Consider the following 22,939-nt stretch of genomic DNA (forward strand, 5'->3'; position numbering starts at 1 on the left):
GTCCTTTCCTGCCTGCTTTCCTTGGTTTTGCCTTATCTGTTACTCATGGCTGAAATGTGTGTAGGCAGAGCTAACTGGCATGTGGATCCAATGTGTGAAACGTTTACATGTTATATTAGCAATGGATGCACCCTAAACTAAGACAATGCATGAATTAGAAGAGGTTGTTGTATAGTTCACAGTGATTGAACTTGTTTAGCAACTTTACTAAAGACTGAATGCCTGTTCTAGTTAACCCTGAATATCATGTTGCTTTAATATAATTTGTACATGTACATTTCCAGCGTTTGGCTCATGCTCTTACACAGAGCAACTTACATGTAAATCATGTTACGCAGGTAGATGAATGTACTGTTAGGAGCCTTGCCCATGGACTGTTATTGGTGTAGTGTGGTGTTCTTTTACTGGCCGGGTAATAGAACCCTACTTCCCCACAAGGCAGGCAGTGTTGGTACCCACCACACTGCACAAACCATCAACCACCATGTTGGTGTCAAATGCAGCTGGCCCAAGCTGGACCTTGAAGCACTTCTACCCCACCAAAATAGTCAAGATCCTCCAGGTTCTTACTGTTGTCAACTGTTGTCAACAGCACTGCTTCAAGTTTCACCAGGTGTCGTAGTACAACCATGGTTTTCCTTATTTTTACTGAAGATATTAACTCTGTAAAGTCACACATTGTGCAGTGGTGTAATAGTGCTCCCTTCAAGCAGTTTAAGGCTCAGGTGAAGTTCAGGAGAAGCTTCAAAGTACCCCCCTTGGATATACTGCAGCTTTATACACTCTACATTCTCCCAAGCAGCATCAGGTGGAACCACTTGGGATGATCCACGTATGCCTAGACTTTGTTGGCTGATCAAAACTACTTGCTAGAAGCAGAAACAGTCCTACACAAATAAAATATATGAATATGAACTTCAGGTAATTTCATAGATCAAAATGTGTTCTGTAGACACACACATACCCTCTCCTTTCTCCTATGTTTTAGTTATTTATATACTGTAGCCATCATCTTTAGCCTTTGGGCACTTGTGTACAAATAAGAGCAGTGGTCAAATGTAGAAATGTTTGGAAAAGCTTTTTAAGGTGGAGATTTAAAAAAATACATAGTAAAACACATAGTCATAACGTCAGGTTGTGTGTAGTCATTTCTATTTTAATGCATTAAGCATGGAATCAAGAGTGGCATCGAGTGGATGACTTCATCATTATATGACATCGTTATATCAGTCTGCTAGTTTTTGCTAGCTTTTTTTTTTATTCATATTTTTTGCTTTTTAGTCATTTTGAATTTCCATTCACTAGTTAGGGCTCCCCCCATCACACTGTGCTATCAGTGCTAGAAGGGTGAAGACTAGCATGTGCTTCCTTCGAGTCACATGAAGCCAATCAACCACAGCTTTTCGAACTGCCACTCATGCAACTAGACAGTTGGACAGCTGAACCGGCTTGGAGGAGAATGCTAAATGCCAACTGCTAACATCAGCTAACTGATGCCTGGTCTGGCTAGCCTTGCACTGAGTGATGGAAAGAGGCAAGGCCATCCCACCCAAAGAGACCAAGGCCAGTTATGCTCTCAGGGACTTCCAGTGACAGAGATCCTGCGATCTGCCAGTGACAGGTCTAATGCTTAGACAGCTGCACCACTTGGGAGCCAATGTTTGTTTAAAATACTTTTAGAAATAGCCACTGGGATGTCACATTGGCAACACACTCACACATGTGCTTCATGGTTTAAACGTTACATACTCCAAATTTGTGGGAGTATTCACACACAAATAATAACATCCTCCTGGACTGGCATAGTAACATGAGTGTTTATGGCCAAAATCAGTTGGTGCTTATTAAGAAAAATAAAATAACTGGCATTGTGACCAAGGTGGCTCTTCTGATCTTCTACTGACTTCAGTCACCCTCATGGTTATGTTACTTATATGCTGATCATTTTTAAAAAATAGTAATAATAATTTTGGCTTACCAAAGTAAAGCTACTTTCTATTCTAGGTATCTTACATTAGATAAAAACATTAGACAAAGGTATTTGGACACTCCCAGTATCATTCATAGTTTCCTCTGAAATCAAGAGCATTAAAAAAAGAGTTTATCCTGCTTTTGTGAGTAAAACTGTCTCTACTGTCCAGGGAGAGCTTTCTACTAGATCCTGGAGCATTGCTGTGAAGATTTGATTGCAATCGACGTCAGGAGTGTTAGTGAGGTCAGAATTTTGGATGATCTCCACCACACCTCATCCCAACTCTTTTAACTTATCCCAAACATATTGGATCCACTGCTCCACAGCTCAATGCTGGCGATGCTGGTTCATGTTTATCTGCTCCAGAGAGTCCTATTCTATTGGTGCATCTGTGTCAGCAATGGGTGCAACTTAAAGCAGCTGAATACATTAGTTAGAAGGACTGTCCACAAACCTTTGGACATATACTGTACTTGCAGGTCATCTGGGCAAGGCAGTGTCCAGACAGCAGCAGTTGGCTAGCTGGCATTGTTTTATATGGAGACTGTAGCAGCTGCAGAGCTAATTCTTCAAATAATAGTTAGCTAAACAGGCAGCGATCATTTTCACCAAATTGTGTCAGCGGCAAGAAGCACCAGCTCAGCAGAGGAGACCACCATGGTCACTACACACTAAGGTTGTGTGAATGAGGGCATAGTCTCAAAGCTCCAAAATATCTCTTTAGTTTCCTCTCCAATCAGCACAATGTTTGGTCGCCATGGCGGCACTACATGTTGTTTTCAACACGTCTTCCTCCTTCAGAGAGGAAGCAGGTGGAAGAGGCGGGCCCAGGCCTGACTAATCATCCACAGGTGTAATCAGGCCAGTGTAATCACTCACAGAAACTGTTCTAACTGTGCATCTCTGATCCTTACTGAAAGTGACTGCCTGTACGTATGCTGCTTGAATACAGGCAGATGAAAGCCAATACAAGACACATGAATCTAAAACATGTGCCATACTGCCAAGAATGTGACACACATTCTCTCTCACACACACACACACACTTGCACACTTGAGTCCTGATGTAAGCTGTAACCTGAAGACACCGGTCCTTTAACGTGAGCGTAGAGACAGATGTGATGTCCACAGTGCAGGTTCTGTTCTGGTAACCGAACACGCTTTGTTCTGAGTAAAGTCGGCACCAGGGATTCATTAGAGATTGCAGCCATATGCGCTTGAGGATGCTGCTATGAGACAATGCTTTGGAAGCTTTTGAGAGCGATGGCCACAACTATATTTGATATGGATATCAATCCCATGAGCCCATTAACTGGCTTATGTTAACACACGGTCGTCATGACGGTTAATACTATATTTAGTTATGATCATGAGGGGCTGGCCAGACGTTGTGTATGTCTGCAAATGTGTGAGTGGTTGCACTGGGGAATGAATAGGGTATGTGCACCTTAAACAATGGGTCCTTTGAATGATGGAACCATGTGAAGAACTGTTAAACCTGATAAATATCTGCAAAATTCTGAATATATCTGAAATTAGATTAGATTACAGCATTAAAAACCTGATTTCAAGGAAGCTTGGGTGGTATAACGGTAATACCGTGTACTGCATTGTGGAAAAATGTTGATGGCATCTTAAAATGAGGGCTTTTTTTTTCAATTAAAGCTATCTAATGTTTAAAATTTCTGTTCTATGTCTGTCTAGTACGCTGCCAAATAACCTCATTCCCCCATTTACATGCCTCAGAGCCTGCTGTAGTTGCGAGTTTAGCGATGCTGAGTTTGACTGAAAGACATTCTACTTAATGCCTGAAAACTCTTGAAAACACTCCTAAGACCTCTCTACTTTGTGCTCTCAGATATGAGGCTTTATCCTCTAAACGTGTGTGATTTGAGCCTCAGTTAGCTGGAACACTGTCTGTGCTGTGGTGTTTAGCCTGCTAGCTAACTTATCTAAACCTAGCCCTCACTCAAGTCATTCTTCTCTAAACGTTTACAAGTGGGCTTTCTGTCAGCCTGGAGATTGTATGGATGCCACAGAAATGTAAGACCACCCATGGTAATCCCATATACCATGGTATTATTTTGAGATGGTATACCAGTATGAAAAAATGGATACCGCCCAAAACTAATGTCAAGTATAATGAAAAATAATAATAAAAAAAAGAAAGATTAGTAATAACTTCACTACTGCATTCAATCATGTGTACAAATTATAGGTCAGTCTCTGTGAGAGGTGGTCTTTCTGTGAGACCAAGGGTGGGTACAGGTGTGTGTGTTGCTTCCAGCTTTGGCCTGGAAGACGGATGCTGCTGAAAGGGTTCACTTGGGCCTCCAGCGCTCCACCGCGTCCATCTGCTTTTGCTGTTTCACTGCTTTCGCGCAGGAAAAATGAACCATCGTCCAAACAGCCAGTGAGTGATGGCATCCAGGGTGTATGTGTGCGTGTGTATGTAAAACGCTGTCAGGAGCTTCCTCTTGATACCCACCATTACTTTTTAGTGTGCTGTTTCAGTGTGAGTTGAGGGGTTCACAAACCCTTCACTGGCTGTAGAAACCACCTAGGGCAAGTGTGTTCCGTGTTCATGCCAAACCGACCTGCTTGTACGAGCTGGAAACTTGTATATCACTTTCTTGACACACCTTGTGTCAGAGCAGAATCAATTTAAGGAAACACCCCTGTCATTGGCTACTTTAATAGAAACACCTACCTTCTACCTGTCTTTCCACCCACTGGCTGCTTTATTAGAAACACCTACTTTGTATATTCACTCACTGGCCGCTTTATTAGAAACACATACCCAACATATCCACAGACTTGCACCTTTATTAGAAACTCATACTTTGTGCTTCCACACCCTGGCCACTTTATTGGAAACACGTAGGAACAGGAAAGTATTTCTAATAAAGTGGCCACTGAGTGAAAAGTGCACTTTTAACTGACTTTAGCTGCAATTAGGGGCTTTGCATCACTTTCTCGGACTCACAGGGAATAGAGCTATTCGTCTCCAGTCCCAGGCGGTCTTGGCCGTCACCGTGTCAGTCGTCAGACTGATATTTGTAGGAGGTCATTTGGCCCCGCGCCAGCCACAGCGCCCAACAGTAGGATAACAGTCGCCAAACAGGAAGCGGAAATGACCGTGGCAGTCACCCCAAAGTGTGGCATGCATGAAGTCAGCCTATTTATAGCACAGAGCTCACCCAGGAGAAACAGTGACACACACACACACACACATGCACGGTGGTCCAGTTGAAGGAAATGGGGGCTTTCTTGTAGTGATGATGTTGTTTGGTTAGACATTATTCATTTTTTTCATTCTTTTCCACTGTCCCTCTTTTCATTTTCTCTTTTCCACTGTCCCTCTTTCCATTTCTTTTTTCCTCTGTCCCTCTTTCCATTTTTCTTTTCCTCTGTCCCTCTTTCCATTTCTCTTTTCCACTGTCCCTCTTTTCATTTTCTCTTTTCCACTGTCCCTCTTTCCATTTCTTTTTTCCTCTGTCCCTCTTTCCATTTCTCTTTTCCTCTGTCCCTCTTTCCATTTCTCTTTTCCTCTGTCCCTCTTTTCATTTTCTCCTTTCCTCTGTCCCTCTTTCCATTTCTCTTTTCCTCTGTCCCTCTTTTCATTTTCTCTTTTCCTCTGTCCCTCTTTCCATTTTCTCTTTTCCTCTGTCCCTCTTTCCATTTCTCTTTTCCACTGTCCCTCTTTCCATTTCTCTTTTCCACTGTCCCTCTTTCCATTTCTCTTTTCCTCTGTCCCTCTTTCCAATTTCTCTTTTCCACTGTCCCTCTTTCCATTTCTCTTTTCCACTGTCCCTTTTTTCCAATTTCTCTTTTCCTCTGTCCCTCTTTCCATTTATCTATTCCACTGTCCCTCTTTCCATTTCCCCTTTAATTTAGTTTCTGTCCATTTTTTATCTGTTCCTCTGAATACGTTCCATTCCTCTCCTCCAGTCTCTTTCCATTTTATATTCACTTTCTCCTTCTTTCCTGTCTCTCTTTCCATTTTCATGCCCTTTTCCTTTCTTTTGTTCCTCTGTCCCTCTTTTCATTTCCCTTTTCCTCTCTCCATTTTTTGTTTCTTTGCCCCTCTTTCCATCTTTCCATCTTACATTTCCTGTATCTCTCTCTGTTTCTCCTTTTCTCTGTCCCTTTTCTGTCCCCTTTTTCCATTTCTCCTCTTTCCTCTGTCCCTCTTTCCATTTTTTCTTCCCCCTGTCCCTCTTTCCATTTGAAATTTCCTCTGTCCCTCTTTCCATTTTATTACCTTAGTCCCTCTTTCCATTTCTACTTTTCTCTGTCCCTCTTTCCATTTCCCCACCATCATTTTTCGTCTTACCTTTCCTGTATCTCTCTGTCCATCTAACCTTTCCTCTCTCTCTCTCTGTGTGTGTGTGTGTGTGTGTAAATGTAGGTTAATGATTTAAGCAGTGTTTCAGGAGAAGTACTCGAAAGAGATAACCATGCCTTGAAGATACTGGTCTTACACAGTAGCAGATTTGTGTGTGTGTGTGTGTGTGTGTGTATAGTCTCTCAGGGCTGTGGAAGGAAGACCAGTCCCCTTTGAGCTTTCTGTAGATCTGAGTATTCGTTTAAACTTTGCTTCTCTCCCTTCCACACACACACACACACACACAGTCCTGTCCCCTCCATGCCGATGATAAATAACGGATTAAAATGACATTCTTCGTGCCAGACATTGTATGGGGATGTGGAACGTGCAGATTTATGACCCAAAATGTTACAGTAAGTTGGTGATTTAGAACAAGTGAGGGCATTTTTCCAGACGCCTGAACAGCAGTGTAATGTACATTACATCCCTAAAAACCCAAATAAGCATCTGTGCTTCCACATTTCTGTTTCCCACACTTAAAACTACTCAGCTTTTATTACTTTAATAATAAAGTGATCAGATAAGCAGTGATCAGATCTTTAATGGTAGAACAACAAGTCTGAAGATTAGTAACTTAATAATGCGCTTGGAGTTTAAGGGGTTGAGACAGAGACTATATTAATGCTAAATCAAATAAATTGTATTGATGGATTTTTGTACTGTGAAAACTTCAAACAATTCACTGTTGTCATCTTTTATTTTGTTCATTCTTTTTTTTTTCTTCCTTTGTCTATAACAATAATTCTTCCTTCTTTCTTTCCTTCCTTCCTTTCCTCCTTATTTCCTTTCTTCCTTCCTTCCTTCTATTATTCTCTTTTATTTCTATCATACTTGCTTTGAATCCTTTCCTTCCTTCCTCTCTTCCTTCCTTCCTTCCTTCCTTCCTTCCTTCCTTCCTCTCTTCCTTCCTTCCTTCCTCTCTTCCTTTCTTCCTTCCTCCCTTTCTTCCTTTATTTCTTTCTCTATTCGTTTGTTCCTTTTTTTTTCTTCCTTCCTTCATCCTCCTTTGATCTGTTTGTCTGGTAAATCCTGCTGTATTCATGCTGCATTTATGCTGTATTCATGTTGTATTCATGCTGTATTCCTGCTGTATTCCCACTGTATCCATGCTGTGCTGTTTATTTAACCTCAGTTGATACATTCTGTTTCTCTTTTCTTCAGACGTGGCGGTGGGCGCTCCGTTTGCAGGCGATGACCGCGGGGGCCGGGTGTTTATCTACAATGGTCAGCGCTCCGGCCTGCGGCTGGAGGCCTCTCAGGTACTGAAAGGAGCCTGGGCCTCGTCTGCCATTCCGGCGGGATTCGGGTTCACGCTGCGTGGAGATTCCGATGTGGACAACAACCAGTACCCTGGTGAGTAGGTGCACCACGCTCACCTTCCGGCTTTACTTGGTTTTGTTTAAGCTCTCTCTGTCTCACTCACTCGCTCTCCACATCGCTTGCGAACATCTCTGGTAATGTAATCAGGCTTTGGTGTGGACGGCAGCCGCAGAGATGAGGCAAAGCGGAGGGTTGAGGAATCCAGGTTGGACATGCAGCCAGTCACTTTAGAAGTGGGGTGGATGAATGAGGCCGGCTCTGTTCTCCTCTGGGTCTGTTTCCTGCCATTCTAACTGCAAGATGTGGTTTTGATTTGGGCTTTTCTAATATTTTGTTCCTGTTTTCATTGTGACGCTGCTTCAAAGAGCTGCAGATGTTTTCCCATTTTCCCTTGTTTTTCATGGTTGCTTTATTTTCTGCTTTAGTCTTCAAAGCAGTTTTTCAGTGCAGAAGTATAATTTTATGTGTGTTGATGGTTCTTTGTATGGTTTGCTGAGAGCTTGTTTGGACGGGGTTAGCTGTAGGTCTCGTAGGCTGGTTTTGCTTTACCTGTCTGGAGAAAAGATTGAACCCTTTGGAATGATCTGGATGTCTGCTGGAATGGCTCCTAAATCAAGATTATTTACCTCATCTACGGTACTGTGCAAACATCAGAGCACAACCAGCCACCACCACCAATTCAACCTCACCAGGCAACCAGTGCACTCAGAGGCAAGCATAGGGTACCCAGCTTTGATGCATTGACTAGCAGATGCTAGTCAACATCACACTGAAGTAGTGTGGCGAGAGAGAAAGCCATCAACTCATTCAGAGAGCAAGACAATTTGGGCTCTCTCTGGCTCTGGCTGCTGATGGCAGGCATCATGACCCAGGATTTAAACCAGTGATCATCTGAAATGTTTACTATACTGTGATTAGGTGTGAGGTGGCAATATTTTATTTTATCATAATAAATGTAGTTATAAGGATTCAAAATACGCTCTTTTGAGCATATTGTGGTTATTGTCTGTGCTTGATAATACATTAATGAACTGCATGTTTCAAAACAAAGAGTGTAGTAAGTGCTGTTTTACTGGGGTGTTCACTGTTCACTGTTGAGACACGTTTGAACTGTTGGAGGGAGGTGCCCACCTGATGACCCCTGTGAAGAGCTTGCTATGTAGTGGTGATTAAAGTATGGGTAAAGGGAATGGGCTGGGCCCCATGTGTAACCCCAGTTATTAGGTGCAGGATCAGCATCTTTTTCTGCAGTATTTCACTTAAATAAAAATCATTGACAAGACAACCATATTCACCACTTGTGTTGGACACAAATGGAATTTGGCCTCCACTTTTAACCCATTCATGCAGTGAACACACACATACACAGACACACACACAGTGACAGTGAGCACACGTGCCACTGTGGGCAGCCACCACTACAGCACCTGGGGAGCAGAGGGCGTTATGGCCCTACTCAAGGGCCCAACAGTGGCAGCATGCTGAGCCCGGGTATCGGACCCACAACTGCCATCAATAGCTTGCTGCTCTGACTGCTGAGCCACCACTGCCCCAGGATTTTGGCATTATACAAAGTAAGGGACAGTATGTGGAAAGTTATTTTTTTCTTGAAATATTATGATATATAATTTATAACAATATCGGCCACTCCTGTAATAAGTGTGCTTATAGATTTTTGACCATACCACTCTCTACTAAACCCCTAGCCAATTCACTACAGTTCACTTCAGTTCACTATGTGTGTATTGTTAAAATATTTCGAACTGTTCAAGTGAAATATTGTGTGTGTTGCTTGTTATGAGCTGACCAGAGTCCAGATAAAAACAAGACCACACTTTTGGAGCTGTTCTCCTTCAAAATCCTGATAAGCCTGAAGCTTTCACAAAATTCTCGCTCATCTGTAAATCAGCACTAATATTGTGGAACAGCCACACTGTGCCTGTCAAAGTGTTAGTGTTTCTGTTACCAAGAACTTGTAGAGTGGTGTGTATTTGTGAGTGTATGAGTGGTGTGGATGTGTGTGTGTGTGTGTGTGTGTGTGTATGATTTAAAGGGTGTACGAATGGGGAGCTTGGGTAGCAGATGACTTTTCCAGAACACCGCTATGTCAATAGCGAACCAAACCAAGTGTTTCAGGCTCATGAGGGAAATTGTTGTGGATGTGTGTGTGTGAGAGTGTATGTGCTGCCTTTTGAAAGTCTTCAATTAAGACAGATGTTTCTTGGTAAACCCGAACCCAAATGGTGATTGAGCTGTAACATTAGCCTGCATGCAGAGCGTCCATAGCGGGAAATGTTTCATTTCTTCTGTTGCCTGGTAACACACGTATCAGTGTCACGGAGGCATGTTTGAGGGGCGGTTTGAGACATCAGCCACCCTAAAGAGAGCGAGAGTAGTTCAAGAGCAGGCCGAGACACTGGCCGTGCTTTCACGGCCCGCTTCGGTTACACTCTTGAGGCAAATGAGACCACCATCAGTATGAAGGTTCTGTTTATAGCGGGAGTGTTTTCCACTCACTCTGAGAGAGGAAAGGCTGCAGTAATTCCTTGATTTAATCACAAAAACTGTAACACGTAATTGTTTGTTTACTGTTACTGTCATTCTCACTTTATGTCAAGTATTGTATGTAGAGTGAGGGTTCCTAAAGGGTTCTAGAAGGTCTGGACTGGAATTCTTTAGAGTTGTGTTCCAGTTTAGAGACAATATTTACAGTTGTAGTAGCCAAAAATGACATACACTGTGTGTCCAAATGTTTGTGGACACCCCTTCTAATGTAAACATTCAGCTTCTTTAACCCCTTTAATAGCCTATGGTCCATTTGTTATTACAAACTTCTATTACCAAAGAAAAACCCCATCAGTTTGTACAGACGTCCCTGTAGTAACTGAGTAATACACCTTACACAGTGTGTAATAAGCCTTGATGTGTTAAGTTAAGTTGCACTTATTGCTGACATACAAACACACAGCTTCTCAAGTCCCTGTAGAGAAGTACAACCATCAGAACAGGTTTCTCTGGAGCAGATAAACATCAACCTATTGGCACCATGCCTAATGCCAGGCGTGGCCTAGAGGGGTATAAAGCCCCCAGCTGTGAAGCAGTAGAACTGTGTTCTCTGGAATGGTGGTGCTCCATCTAATATTTTTTCTAGATGAATTGGAGAGTTGTGGGTGATGAGGTGAGGTGTTGATCATCCAACATCCTGACCTCACTAGCGCTTTTGCCACTTAATGCCATCAAATCCTCACAGCAATGCTACACAATCTAGTAGAAAGTCTTCTTCCAGTAGAGACAGTTACTCTAGTAGGACAGTAGAGACAGTTACTCCAACAAATACAGGATAACATTCATTCCAATACTCCTAATTTTGGAACAGTAAAAACGAAGGGTTTTGATTGACTTGCGACTCGGCTTGGGTTCGAGACATAGGCCTCATAAACCTGAGTCCGGGCTGACTCAAGTCCCCATCTTTGCTGTTTGTCCAGGTGTTCAATCCCTCAGAAGCTGATTTCGGTCTGTTTTTCATGCTTGGCCTGTGTAATCAGTCTTTACACAGATACAGGTTGTTGACTTTGGTTAACTTACATTTACAGTTACAACCCTCTTCCTAATTATCTGAAACGGTTCGGTTTCAGACACACACACACACACACACACACACACACACACACACACACTCACACATACACATACTTGGCAGACCGATGCACAGCAGACCCAGTGAACAGACTAAGAGGAAAAGCAGATTTCTCTCTCTCTCTGATCTATCTAAAGTCGTGAAGTCACAGCTTTTAAAAGACACACTCCATCATCTCTGATGAATGTAAAGGCCAGGCCTTTGATTAGCTTTTGATTAGCTTTAGAGTTTACGATAGACGTATGCGTATGTGTGTGTGTGTGTGTGGTTCACTTGAGTCCATGTAATACAGATTTTATCAGTTACTGCTTTAATATACTATAAAAGGTTCTGTGTTTCCTTTGGACATTAGAAACAGCATTGGTCACACTGCTTGTGAAAGTGCTGCTTTTATGAAACACTCAGCATCAGTGATATCTCTGACATGAATGCAGCATGCTAACTCTCGTCAGCGTAGTTAGCTTGTGGGAACCACTGAGAGGAACCAAGTAGGGCTGGGTAATAAGAGAATACTCAGACCAAAAGCCCAACACCTGATCATGTGACTAGAATCTGGATTGTATCCTGGTAAGATTTTAGCCACATGCACTCACACTTGGTATTGTGATCAGACTGATATCTGATCACTGTGTAGGATGGAATATGCAAATTTGTTTATTGTGGCAGTTATTACTAGTGTTTACGTGTTCTGGGAGGGGTTTTGTTTTAGTCTTAGAGAGACGGATGTGTTTACACTGCAGTAATGTGTCTCAGACAACCTCCTGACGTGGCTTGAGGGATCAGATTTTTGTCTGGTTTAAATGAGTATTGGGTGTGTTTACACTTGCATTTTTGTGTGATTTGGCCTTATCCAGATTTAACCATAATACTCAAGACTCATGAAGGGACCAGGTGTAAACAGGGTCTAAGTGTGCCATGATTCACAAAATTCAGAAATTGATTCAGTGGCGTCTCAATTTAATGCATTTGTCAGAAAAGAAAGTGTTTCTTACTAAAGAAAGGTATACTTAAAGTTTGTTGTATTAACACAATTAATAGTAGCTATAGTAAGCATACTTATATTAAATATAGACCACTTTTTAGCTTATAAAAGTATACTTTTAACTTTAGGTACTTTGAGTACCCAAATAGTTTATATCTAGAGCGGGACAATATGACGATATATTATTATGACGATATTATTATTATTATAATATTGTGCGTTAGGATATTGTTAGTGTTTAATAAAGACTGATCAACTACAGGTTTCATCACAAGCAGTGTAATTAGACTGATTGAATTAGACAAAGCATAGCAGATGCTGAATAAAAATTAGTGTATTCTGATGTATTTAGTCTGTGATCACATGTATTGTGATAAATATCATGTATTGTGTAAAATGTCTTTTAATATTGTGATATAGTATTTTTACCATATCGCCCAGCCCTATTTACATCTTAATTTTCTTTTGTACTACATCTATACTGTGAAGTACACTATGTAAACTGGTATTAGTTATATACTCCACTTTTTAGGTTTTGAAAGTACACTATGAAATGCATACTCACTGTTAATCTACCTGCTTAATACTTTTGTACTGCAAGATTTTACACTGAAAATGTCAGTGCTCTCTGGCCAGATATGATAACATTGGAATGTGTTGCTGTTGAAACATATAGTGAATGGGACAAAAAGAGCAAATCAGTCCAGTGTTTCAGCCAATGGCAGCATTTTAAAAATGACATGGTGGAATTTAGAAATACCGTCCTCATTTACCTTTGACATTTTTAAATACCTAATACCTAATATGCTTATGCAGCTACATTCGCAGGTGCACGTTGAGGTTGAGAAGATGTGAGGGAGGTCAGGGAAATGTGTGAAATTTGTAAACTGAAGTTTCCAGCACTCTCTAAAGAGGTGAGAGAAGGAGATGGTTGACATGTACGAGGCCCAGAGGACGGTTTATGTTTTGTAATGAGTTGATTTTAGTCCACGTTGCTTGTAACAGTCACTTTGCATGACCTGTGGGAGCTTGGTGTGTGTATTTGTAGTGTAATGTACATGGTGTTAATACTGGAACCTGTAAACGTGTTTTGGCGTAAGGTGGTACATGGGAGAACGCCATATATCTCTTTTGTTAAAGTTACTTACACACACACACACACACACACACACACACACACACACAAAACACACACAAAGAGACACACAGATTTTGGCTTTGTACAATGTCAGGATGACTGAGCGTTCTACTAGAGTTGGGAGCACTGCTGTGAGGATTTGATTGCATTCAGCAACAAGAGCATTAGTGACTTAATTCCCGACTTAACCCAGATGCATGGATGGAGCACCATCATTCCAGATAACACAGTTCCACTGCTCCACAGCTCAATACTCAGGGGGATGGCTTTATACCCCTCTAGCCCACGACTGGAATTAGGCATGGTGCCATGGTTTTCTGCTCCAGGGAGTCCTATTCTATTGGCAATACTTATCTGCACGGACTAGACCAGCTGTGCGTGTGCATTTGCACATCTGTGTCAGTAATGGGTGCAACTTAAAGTAGTTGAATGCATTCATTAGAAGAGGTGTCCACGAACATTTGAACATCTAGTGTATAGCTTGCATTACAGCATTACATAGTGTATTTATCTAAATGTTATACTAACATGTCCTTTCTGTCCCTTCAGTAACCAATGGTTTTGCTTTGAGATGACACAATACCACTAACTTTACTGTACTACTGAAACTACTGAAACACTCTAAGACCCCTGAAGAAGAATGCCGAACATTGATCTAGCATTTTCTGCTGTCAGCCCCCATCAGTAGTGATATGCCGTCAGTAGATTTACTCTCTCACTTTTAAAAGAAACCAACATGGACAAACCATTCAGTTGGTCCTTACATTGTAAATTTGCTGTGGTGTTCCCATAGCGCCCTAAAAAAATGTACAAAATTAACACACAAACGCACACACAAAACCCCCACACACACCCAGTCCAACTCTGCCTTTACCTTCAGTGAGATCAGTTAAAGACGTCTACAGGGAGATCATTTGCTTTGCAGTGTTTTAGAGAAGAAAATGGATGGATAGATGGAAAGGCAGGACGAATGAACAAAAAGAGAGAGGAGGAATGCAGGGTCTGGAGGTGTATGAGGGGATTGCGTTAGCTGGCTTTGTTCTCTGGCAGGAGAAGCCCCTTCACTGCAGATATCTTTAACAGACTGGAGCGTTATTAAAACAAAGCCAATGGCTTCAGGTGCTGCACCCATTCCTCTAACTTTCCTCCTTTAACTCTTTAACCCCACACTGCGTTGACAGGCAGAGGCTTCTGAGCTGAATATTTTGTGTCTAATATGCACAACCACACATATTTCTGCTGTCCGATGAAAAAAGTGTTTTTACACTGTGTCAGTAACTCTGGATGAATGGACCAATAGAAATGCTCTAAAAACTCTTTTATTGACTTCATTCAAAGACCAGAACATTATTGCCCTCTCCTGTAAAGTCACCATTTTGGAGATACATGGTTTTCATTGTAAAGCAGCGATATACACACACATACAGACACTCACACACAACCTCCGCCTGAGTGAGCCGAACACCCAAACAGAGTCGCCAGATGTCCGTTTAGGATAGATTAAATTAGACTGGCAGTCACTCTGCTGTCCAGCATTTTCATTTGCTGAACCAGGTGAAAGATGGCGCCTCCAGAGCGTGTTTACGTTAGCTGCTAGTCTTACCATTATATTTCCGCATTTTGCTGTTGCAGTAATCATTGTAATATATTTAACATTTCTTCAGATTTCAGTCATTGAGATGTAAACAGTCATTCAGAGTGGTTCAGAGTGTGAAGTTAGACTCAGGTTTCTTTACAGAGGTGGTGATGGTAACCAGGGGTCACAATGTCTACAACACAAATAAAGTAATTTTACTTTCTATGCAGAACCACTAGGGAGCCTGCACGTCGTCAAGTTTTATATGTAACATTGGTGATAGTATAAGTAGTGATAGTCATTCTTTCTTTGGGGACTAATTTACCAAACTGCGCAAATGCACGTATCCCTCCACCATGCAGTAGTTTTAGGCCAAAACCTTCCTTAAACTATTGTATAAAATGTGTTAGGCTGACATCAGGCAGCACATTTGTAATCACTTCATCTAAATCCTTTCTGTGATGTAGCTTTTAGAGGCTTTAACCTCATCAGACGTCCATTCACCACCACTATAAACAAGTTTCTCCAAAACATTGCATTTCTGACCAAACCACTCTGGAATACTTTGTTTATACCGTTTAATAACCATTTAATAACAGAGATTAAGAAAATTTTGTAAAATCCCCCTTTTGGACGATATTTTACATGGTTCATCAAAATTAGTGTATATTTATTTATTTATTTATTTATTTATTTTTATTCTTTTCTGAAGATTTCTTGTTTTTTTGTTTTTTGTTTTGTTTTCTGAAAACAGTGATCAGGAACACTTTCATTTCCAACCGGATATTTCCATCCATTCATCCATCTGTGCTTTTGTCCAGGTCAGGGATTTTGGTGGGTACAGAGCCCACCCAGAATCATTGGGTGACAGGCAGGAATACCCCTGGACATGGCGCCATTCCTAAACAGATAATTCATCTATATATATTTTTTAATATAGATCGGTTTGGTGATAAAGGACGCCTTGACTTTCCAGTGTGTGTGTATGTGTGTGTTTTTCTCTCCTGTGCTTCTGAAATCAGAGGTGTGTTTTTCATCCAAAAACACCAAAGCCTCTCTCTCTTTTGGGTCAGAGCTCCGATTTGGGACAGGCACATTGCCAGGACGGCCGAGCGTAAATTCCTTCTTGGGACCGGTCTCCGAGCGCTTATTAGGGTTTCTGGAGCCGCTCTAGAACATTCCTGCCTTTAAGCCTCCTGATTCTGGCTGACTGCTAGCGGCCCTCCAGGACCAATCTGTACTCACCCGCCTATTAACTCTTTCTGCATTTCAGAACCACAGTCAAGCAACAGCAACATTCTTCCCATCAGATTTATCGCTCCCAATTAAAAGTGAAGCCGTTCTCACTGAATCCGCTGAGACTTTCAGCACACGTAAGCCTCGTGCGAAGGTCGGAGTTGTGTGCAGGTAGTAGTTTTGCCAATGTAGGTTTCATATGGCTCTACTGTTCTTAACTTATTCCACACTTTCCAAGTAAAATGCACAAAGTAGTGTACTGTAATTAATTGCACATGCAGATGATGATTGATGATCTTTCGTATCGATATCAGTATAATACAGTGGTTAATGTAGCTCGTCATAAGTCATTATATAATCATGTTTAATGTTGCTCCAGTTGTATAAATAGTCATTTTGTAAAATGTCAGAGCTGGAGCGTGAGCAGAGAGACGGGCTGTTATGGCTAAAACAGCTGTCAGTGGCAGAAGAGAGGAGAGCGGCCAGTAGGGAGAGACTGGAGTGTATGTGTCTGAATGTATATGTATGTTTTGGGCTTGATCGTGGAAGTGTGGCGCTACCTGGCATTGCCAGAATGTCTCTGCAGGGGGGCTTATTGTGGGGTATTATGTTCTACATTGTTAAACACCAAGGGCAACGTCCTTTGAATGGCAAGGACCAATTTGAAACTTAAAGTGCTTTAAGAGAAAACAAGTCTATCTGATGAACCTCCCTTCCCAATTTTAGATATCCTCAATTATCCAGTCCCCAATTATAGACTGGGATGGTGAGGACGGACCTATGCCTCTTCTGGCAAATGCGCAACCATCCACCGCCTCTTATCGAACTGCTGCCAACGCAACGTCACAGGGCAACCAACATGCTCAGAGGAGAAGCACTGGGAAGCCAGCTCTGATACATCGACTAGCAGACGCCCGTGCCAGCCAGAATCACACTGAAGTGATGTGGGGAGAGAGAAATCCTTCCACTCACCTGGCGAGAGCAAGGTCAATTGTGCTCTCTCAGGCTCTGGCTGCTGATGGATTAGTACCAGCGATCCTGCAGGAGCCCCTGCAGTCTATCAGATTTAACATGTGTATCACATTAACATTGCAGAGTATTGCACAGGGCTTTTTTTAGTTCCTCAACTAATAGTAATATGTCATACAATACATGACAGTATGCAAAGCATTAAAATACAGTACAGTGTGATTAGTTACATATATAAGGAGGCAACACATGTTACTTTTGATATGTATGCGGCCCAAATGCCATTTTTGGGCCAGGTATGTGTCCTCTTGTTCTAATATTGTTAGAAATGCTTGTCTGTTGTTGTGTTTGGTAGGGAATTTTTGAATTTGTGGTCAGAGGGTCTGCTGTGTGTGATTGCGTTTGGTTCTGATCTGAGTCAGTGGGTCTGGGGGATATTTATAGCTTGTTGGTTGTTCTGTTTGTACTGATCTAAGGTTGTTAAAATGTGAGACGTCTGTGTGTTTGTGTGTGTGTGTGTGTGTGTGTGTGTGTGTGTGTGTGTGTGTGTGTGTGTTGGAGACTGCTGGAGTCCCTCAAATCACTCCCAGCTGCGGCATGCTTTGAAGCTGACACACTGTCCCCTCTCTCTCTCTCTCTCACACACACACACACACACACATATATATTTACACATGTTCATGCATTTAGTCTCTTTTGCCATCTTTCTTTGTCATTTCTCAGTGTGTCTCTCTCTGTCTTTCTCTCTCTCTTTGTTGCAGATTTGATTGTTGGTGCCTTCGGTGCTGGCAAAGTGGTGGTGTACAGGTAAGACCCCTCCCCCAACTCTCTCATACGTGACCAAAGCTGTAGCATAGCAGCTTAGCAACATACCTCCAGGTTCATTCACACATTCCATCTTTCTCTTTCTTGCTTACACACACACACACACATACCATCGTTACACAAACACTTCCACATGTTCCCCTCATCAGTGTGAGCAGCTTAGCAGGCCTGAGTGTTTTTCATCGGAAAAGAGTTTGGTTTGACGTGAACCTTTTTTCCGTGTTTTTCTGTGATCAGTGATACGCCTGTTAGCATCTTCGTGTATGTGCGTGTCTGTCTGTGGTGATTAATGGCACGGCACTACTGTATAGGCCGCCGAGTGTGTGTGTGTGTGCGTCCTAAACTTAAATGCGTTTTGATATTTGGAGGGTTGTAGCCAAGCTCGACCTTTTGCCCCCTGTGGCTTCAGGCCGTCATGTTCCTCTCAGATTCTGTTTCATTCTGAAAAATTTCTAATCAGCCCCTCGCTTCCTTCCACAAAGCCACCGAGTCTCAAACACACACTCACATACTCTCATACCCACACACACACACACACACGTCTGATGTGTCACAGTGTCAGTGCTAAAACGATTAGCAGGCATGGGCGCCTGTGTGTTTGTGTAAGCTAACGTTACCAGCGCTAAGCCGGCGGTTGAGCACAAGCCTTCGCAGAGGGACAGAGAGCTTAATCAGACGTTAGCCGCATGCTAAACTCTCACCACTTAACCTTTTCTAGCCATTGAGGCTTTACTTAAGGCCTTGTTTGCTTAACACAAGGAAAATCTCTTCAAATCCATAAAGTACTGAATCTCTGTCTGCACACCTTTGTTCAATATACGTTGCATTCACCATGGGCCAGATTCATAAAGTGCTTCACCACCAGGGTGAACATGTGTTCTCATTAATAAATGAGAATTTCTGGGATGTTCCACCACTAACATGAATTGTGGCAGGAGCACTCATTCCTCTCATTTAGGAATCTAGGAGTGGTTCAGGGTGCACGTGAACCACAAACTAATCGCCAAAGTTTAACCATAGCAGTGTGGAATACAGTGTTATTGCCGCTCTTACTTCTCGCAGAAATAATTTGCTCAATCTGAACACATACAGTTGAAACCAGAAGTTTACATACACTATATAAAAAGACACATATGCATTTTTTTCTCACTGTCTGACATGAAATCAGAATCAACTTTTCCTGTTTTAGGTCAATTAGGATTACCAAAATTATTTATATTTGCTAAATGCCAGAATAATGAGAAAATTATTTTTTAAAGACATTTTTTATTACTTTTTTCTAAGTCAAAAGTTTAAATACACTAAGATTGCTATGCCACAATTAGGGACAGCCCATATGATGATGTCATGTCTTTGGAAGCTTCTGATTCTGGTTTATTGGCGACATCAGAGTTAATTAGAGACACACCTGTGTATGTATTTTAAGGCACACCTGAAACACACTGCTTCTTTTTTGAACATCATGGGAAAGTAGAAAGATATCAGGAAGAGAATTGTGGACTTGCACAAGTCCGGCTCATCCTTGGGTGCAATTTCCAGATGCCTGAAGGTGCCTCGGTCATCTGTACAAAGAATTATATGCAAGTACAAACAAGATGGGAATGTCCAGCCATCATACTGCTCAGGAAGGAGATAGGTTCTGTGTCCCAGAGATGAAAGGCCAGATTAATGTTTTCAAATGCACACAGGGACAAAGATCTTAATTTATGGACATGTCCTGTGGTCTGACGAAACTAAAATGGAACTGTTCGGCCATAATGACCATCGTTACGTTTGGAGGAAAAAAGGGGAAACTTGCAAGCCTGACAACACCATCCCAAGTGTGAAACACGGGGGTGGCAGCATCATGTTGAGGTTTGTTTTGCTGCAGGAGGGACTGGTGCATTTCACAAAATAGATGCCATCATGAGGAAAGAACATTATGTGGAAATACTGAATACCTCAAGACATCAGCAGGAAGTTAAAGCTTGGGTGCAAATTGGTCTTCCAAATGGACAATGACCCGAAGCAAACTGCCAAACTGGTTACAAAGTGGTTAAAGGAGAACAAAGTCTCCTTTACAAAATGTTTTGGAGTGGCCATCACAAAGCCCTGATCTCAATCCTATTGAAAATTTATGGGCAAAGCTGAAAAGGCATGTGCAAGCAAGGCAGCCTACAAATATGGTCAAATATGCTCAGTTACACCAGTTCTGTCAGGAGGAATGGGCCAAAATTTCTGCCAGCTATTGTGAGAAGCTTGTGGAAGGATGTCCAAAACGTTTGACCTAAGTCATACAGTTTAAGGGCAATGGTACCAAGTACTAATGAAATGTATTTAAACTTTTGACTTTGAAGAAAGTAATAAAAATTGCCTTCAAAATCCCTCTTTCATTATTCTGGCATTCAACCAGAATTGAAATAATTTTGGTAATCCTAATTGACCTAAAACAGGGAAAGTTTGTTCTGATTTCATGTCAGACAATGAGAAAAAAATGCATATGTGTCTTTATATAGTGTATGTAAACTTCTGGTTTGAACTGTAGCTGCAGTGGAACCACACAGACTGAGCAGCTGTCTGTCACGTGTATGGAGCATGTGGATAAAACTGGTACAGTCTGTAGCCACGAGAGCCAGAAGTCAACATGACCACACGTCCGCCACAACATCACTCTGCTGTGTGAGTGAAGAGCAGAGTTCTATTAGTGTGAGCAGTGGGAGGATCGTATGGACATGGATTAAGTGTAAATAGGACAAATCTTCGAGTAAGTCAATCTCAGAATGACAGACTCCACCATTGACTTTTACTGTAACAGAATTAAAGAGAGAGACAGTTACTCCATGCGACCACTAGATCACAAACAGACTGTGTCAAAATAAAGGTCACTAATGCAAATGAATAGACCATGTAAATTCTGATCCAACGATTCACATTCACCATCTTGCTAACTGGGTAATGTTCCTTTAAATGGTCACCAGGGCAAGACCAGTGGTCACTGTGGATGCTCAGCTGCTCCTGACTCCACAAATCCTTAACCCGGAGGACAAGTCCTGCCGCTTGCCCAACTCAGACACCATGGTTCCCTGGTAAGTTTCTCCAGCATTTCACTGCTTACAGATGGCTGCTGTCGTAATAGGCAGTTTTATGGTTGTGATGTCACAACAATAAGGAATTGAAAACAGGCTTTTAGTTTCCATTTATGGATTGTGTTATAGATTTGAAAGTCTATGGTTACATTTAACACATTTTAAACAAGCAAATAAGTTGTGATTTTTGTCATGGCACCAGCTGTTTAGTGTGGGTTTCGGCTCAGTTACAGTGGTGTTGGATTTTGGTGGGGAGGTTATGTTCTTCCACGGTAGTTTCAGTCTAGCGACAAAATAGACATTTGGTTTATGGAAGCCTAACACACGCATTCCCCTTACATTCTGCCAAGCCATTCACCCCAAATACACACACACAAACACAAGCCTGTTTTTCTTGCCCCTCTATGTGGACTTTTGGTCCCACAGACACTTTTGAGTGAGGCCTTACTGTAAACATACCAGTGTGTTTGACTGCCTGTGGTACGTATGTGTGTTAGCTTTGGCTTGTTGAAGAAAGCAGTAGAGAAAGATCTGGAGAAGGCAGACAAAAAGCACTAAAGTGTGGAATTCTGTAATAACAGGAGAGTAGCCTGTTACAACAAATGTGCACAATCAGCTGTGAGAGAGAGGCAGACAGATAATGTGACAGAGAGAGAGATAGAGAGAGAGATAGATAGATAGAAAGAGAGAGAGAGAGAGGCCACAGTAGTAAAAACAGAGAGCTCCTGTGTTCCTGTCTCCTCTTTCGTGTTTATGGCTTTGTTTCATCTTTTTCTGTGGAATTAAAGCCTGCTGTGTGTGTGTGTGTGTGTGTGTTGGGCCAATATGAAAATTTTGTGGCCTATACCAATAACAATTTTAAGTCATTAAATATCTATTTATGTATATGTAAATTTTAGATTTAAATTAAATTTATTCTCTAATATTTTAGTTAAAACAGTGTTAGTGTTGTACTGACTCATTTGTCTTTCTAACTTTATTATTATTTATATTATATACTTTGTATCTAGATAACAAATGTTTATTTACTCAGCAAAACACTAATATTCAAATACTAATAGTATTCAAACAAAACGTCCATTAAAACATCTCCAAAGCTCTCCCCATGTGAGTCTAGTATTATTTATAGTTCATTTATAGTTCAAACACCTGGTTTGGTAAATCAGTGCTTAATGATGGTAAATCAGATGAGCAGGTGATGGAATATTCATATTCCTAAACATATTCATGCTTTGCTGGCTAATAGGGGCGTCCAGGAGAAATCTGCTACCAATACCAAGCTTGGTTCTTCAGACTAGCTCAGCCCAGATTTCTACTTTCTTCAATTTGGAAAATTCCTCTTCCTTTCTACTGTATTTACGTAAAATGTTTTGCATAGTACTGTATATATCATCCTTGACATGCAAAAACCTTGTAAATGTTTGGAGAATTTCTATTGGTCCAACAACATTTACTGATTAGAACAACTTTGCCAAAGTGTAAAAAAGCTAAATTAATAAATTAATTAAAATGCAAATACAAAACATTTGCCACATATATAGTAATACATGGTGCCTCTAGCTCTGAAATTCTCTGATAACTGCCCACTCACATTGCAGCAATAACCAGCTGATTAACTAGTTATAAAATAGGGTATGCTTTTTTTTTGTGGATGTTTAGCTTTTCAACCACCTTGACCATTAAGGACCACCTCAGACTATCTGAAACCAGCTACAAGCAATAGCTGATATTGAGCTGGCTTTCTAAGCAGCAACATGTAACAATAATTGTTACATGTTGTAACAGTTATTCTAGAATAAAAATTGTTAATAATTATGTCTTATGTTATT

At 41.4% G+C, this 22,939-nt stretch overlaps 1 protein-coding gene across 1 annotated transcript in view; it reads left to right on the forward strand.

The window, feature by feature from the left end:
- Window positions 1-22,939, forward strand: part of itga8 (integrin, alpha 8) — a 113,230-nt gene that overhangs the window by 40,844 nt on the left and 49,447 nt on the right. Inside the window, exons 13-15 of the mRNA XM_072692262.1 lie at window positions 7,524-7,715; window positions 17,982-18,027; window positions 21,003-21,110. Coding sequence (XP_072548363.1) covers window positions 7,524-7,715; window positions 17,982-18,027; window positions 21,003-21,110 — 346 coding nt within the window. The remainder of the gene's footprint in view (window positions 1-7,523; window positions 7,716-17,981; window positions 18,028-21,002; window positions 21,111-22,939) is intronic.

This window comes from Salminus brasiliensis, chromosome 1, assembly GCF_030463535.1.
Source record: "Salminus brasiliensis chromosome 1, fSalBra1.hap2, whole genome shotgun sequence".
NCBI classification, from domain to species: domain Eukaryota; kingdom Metazoa; phylum Chordata; class Actinopteri; order Characiformes; family Bryconidae; genus Salminus; species Salminus brasiliensis.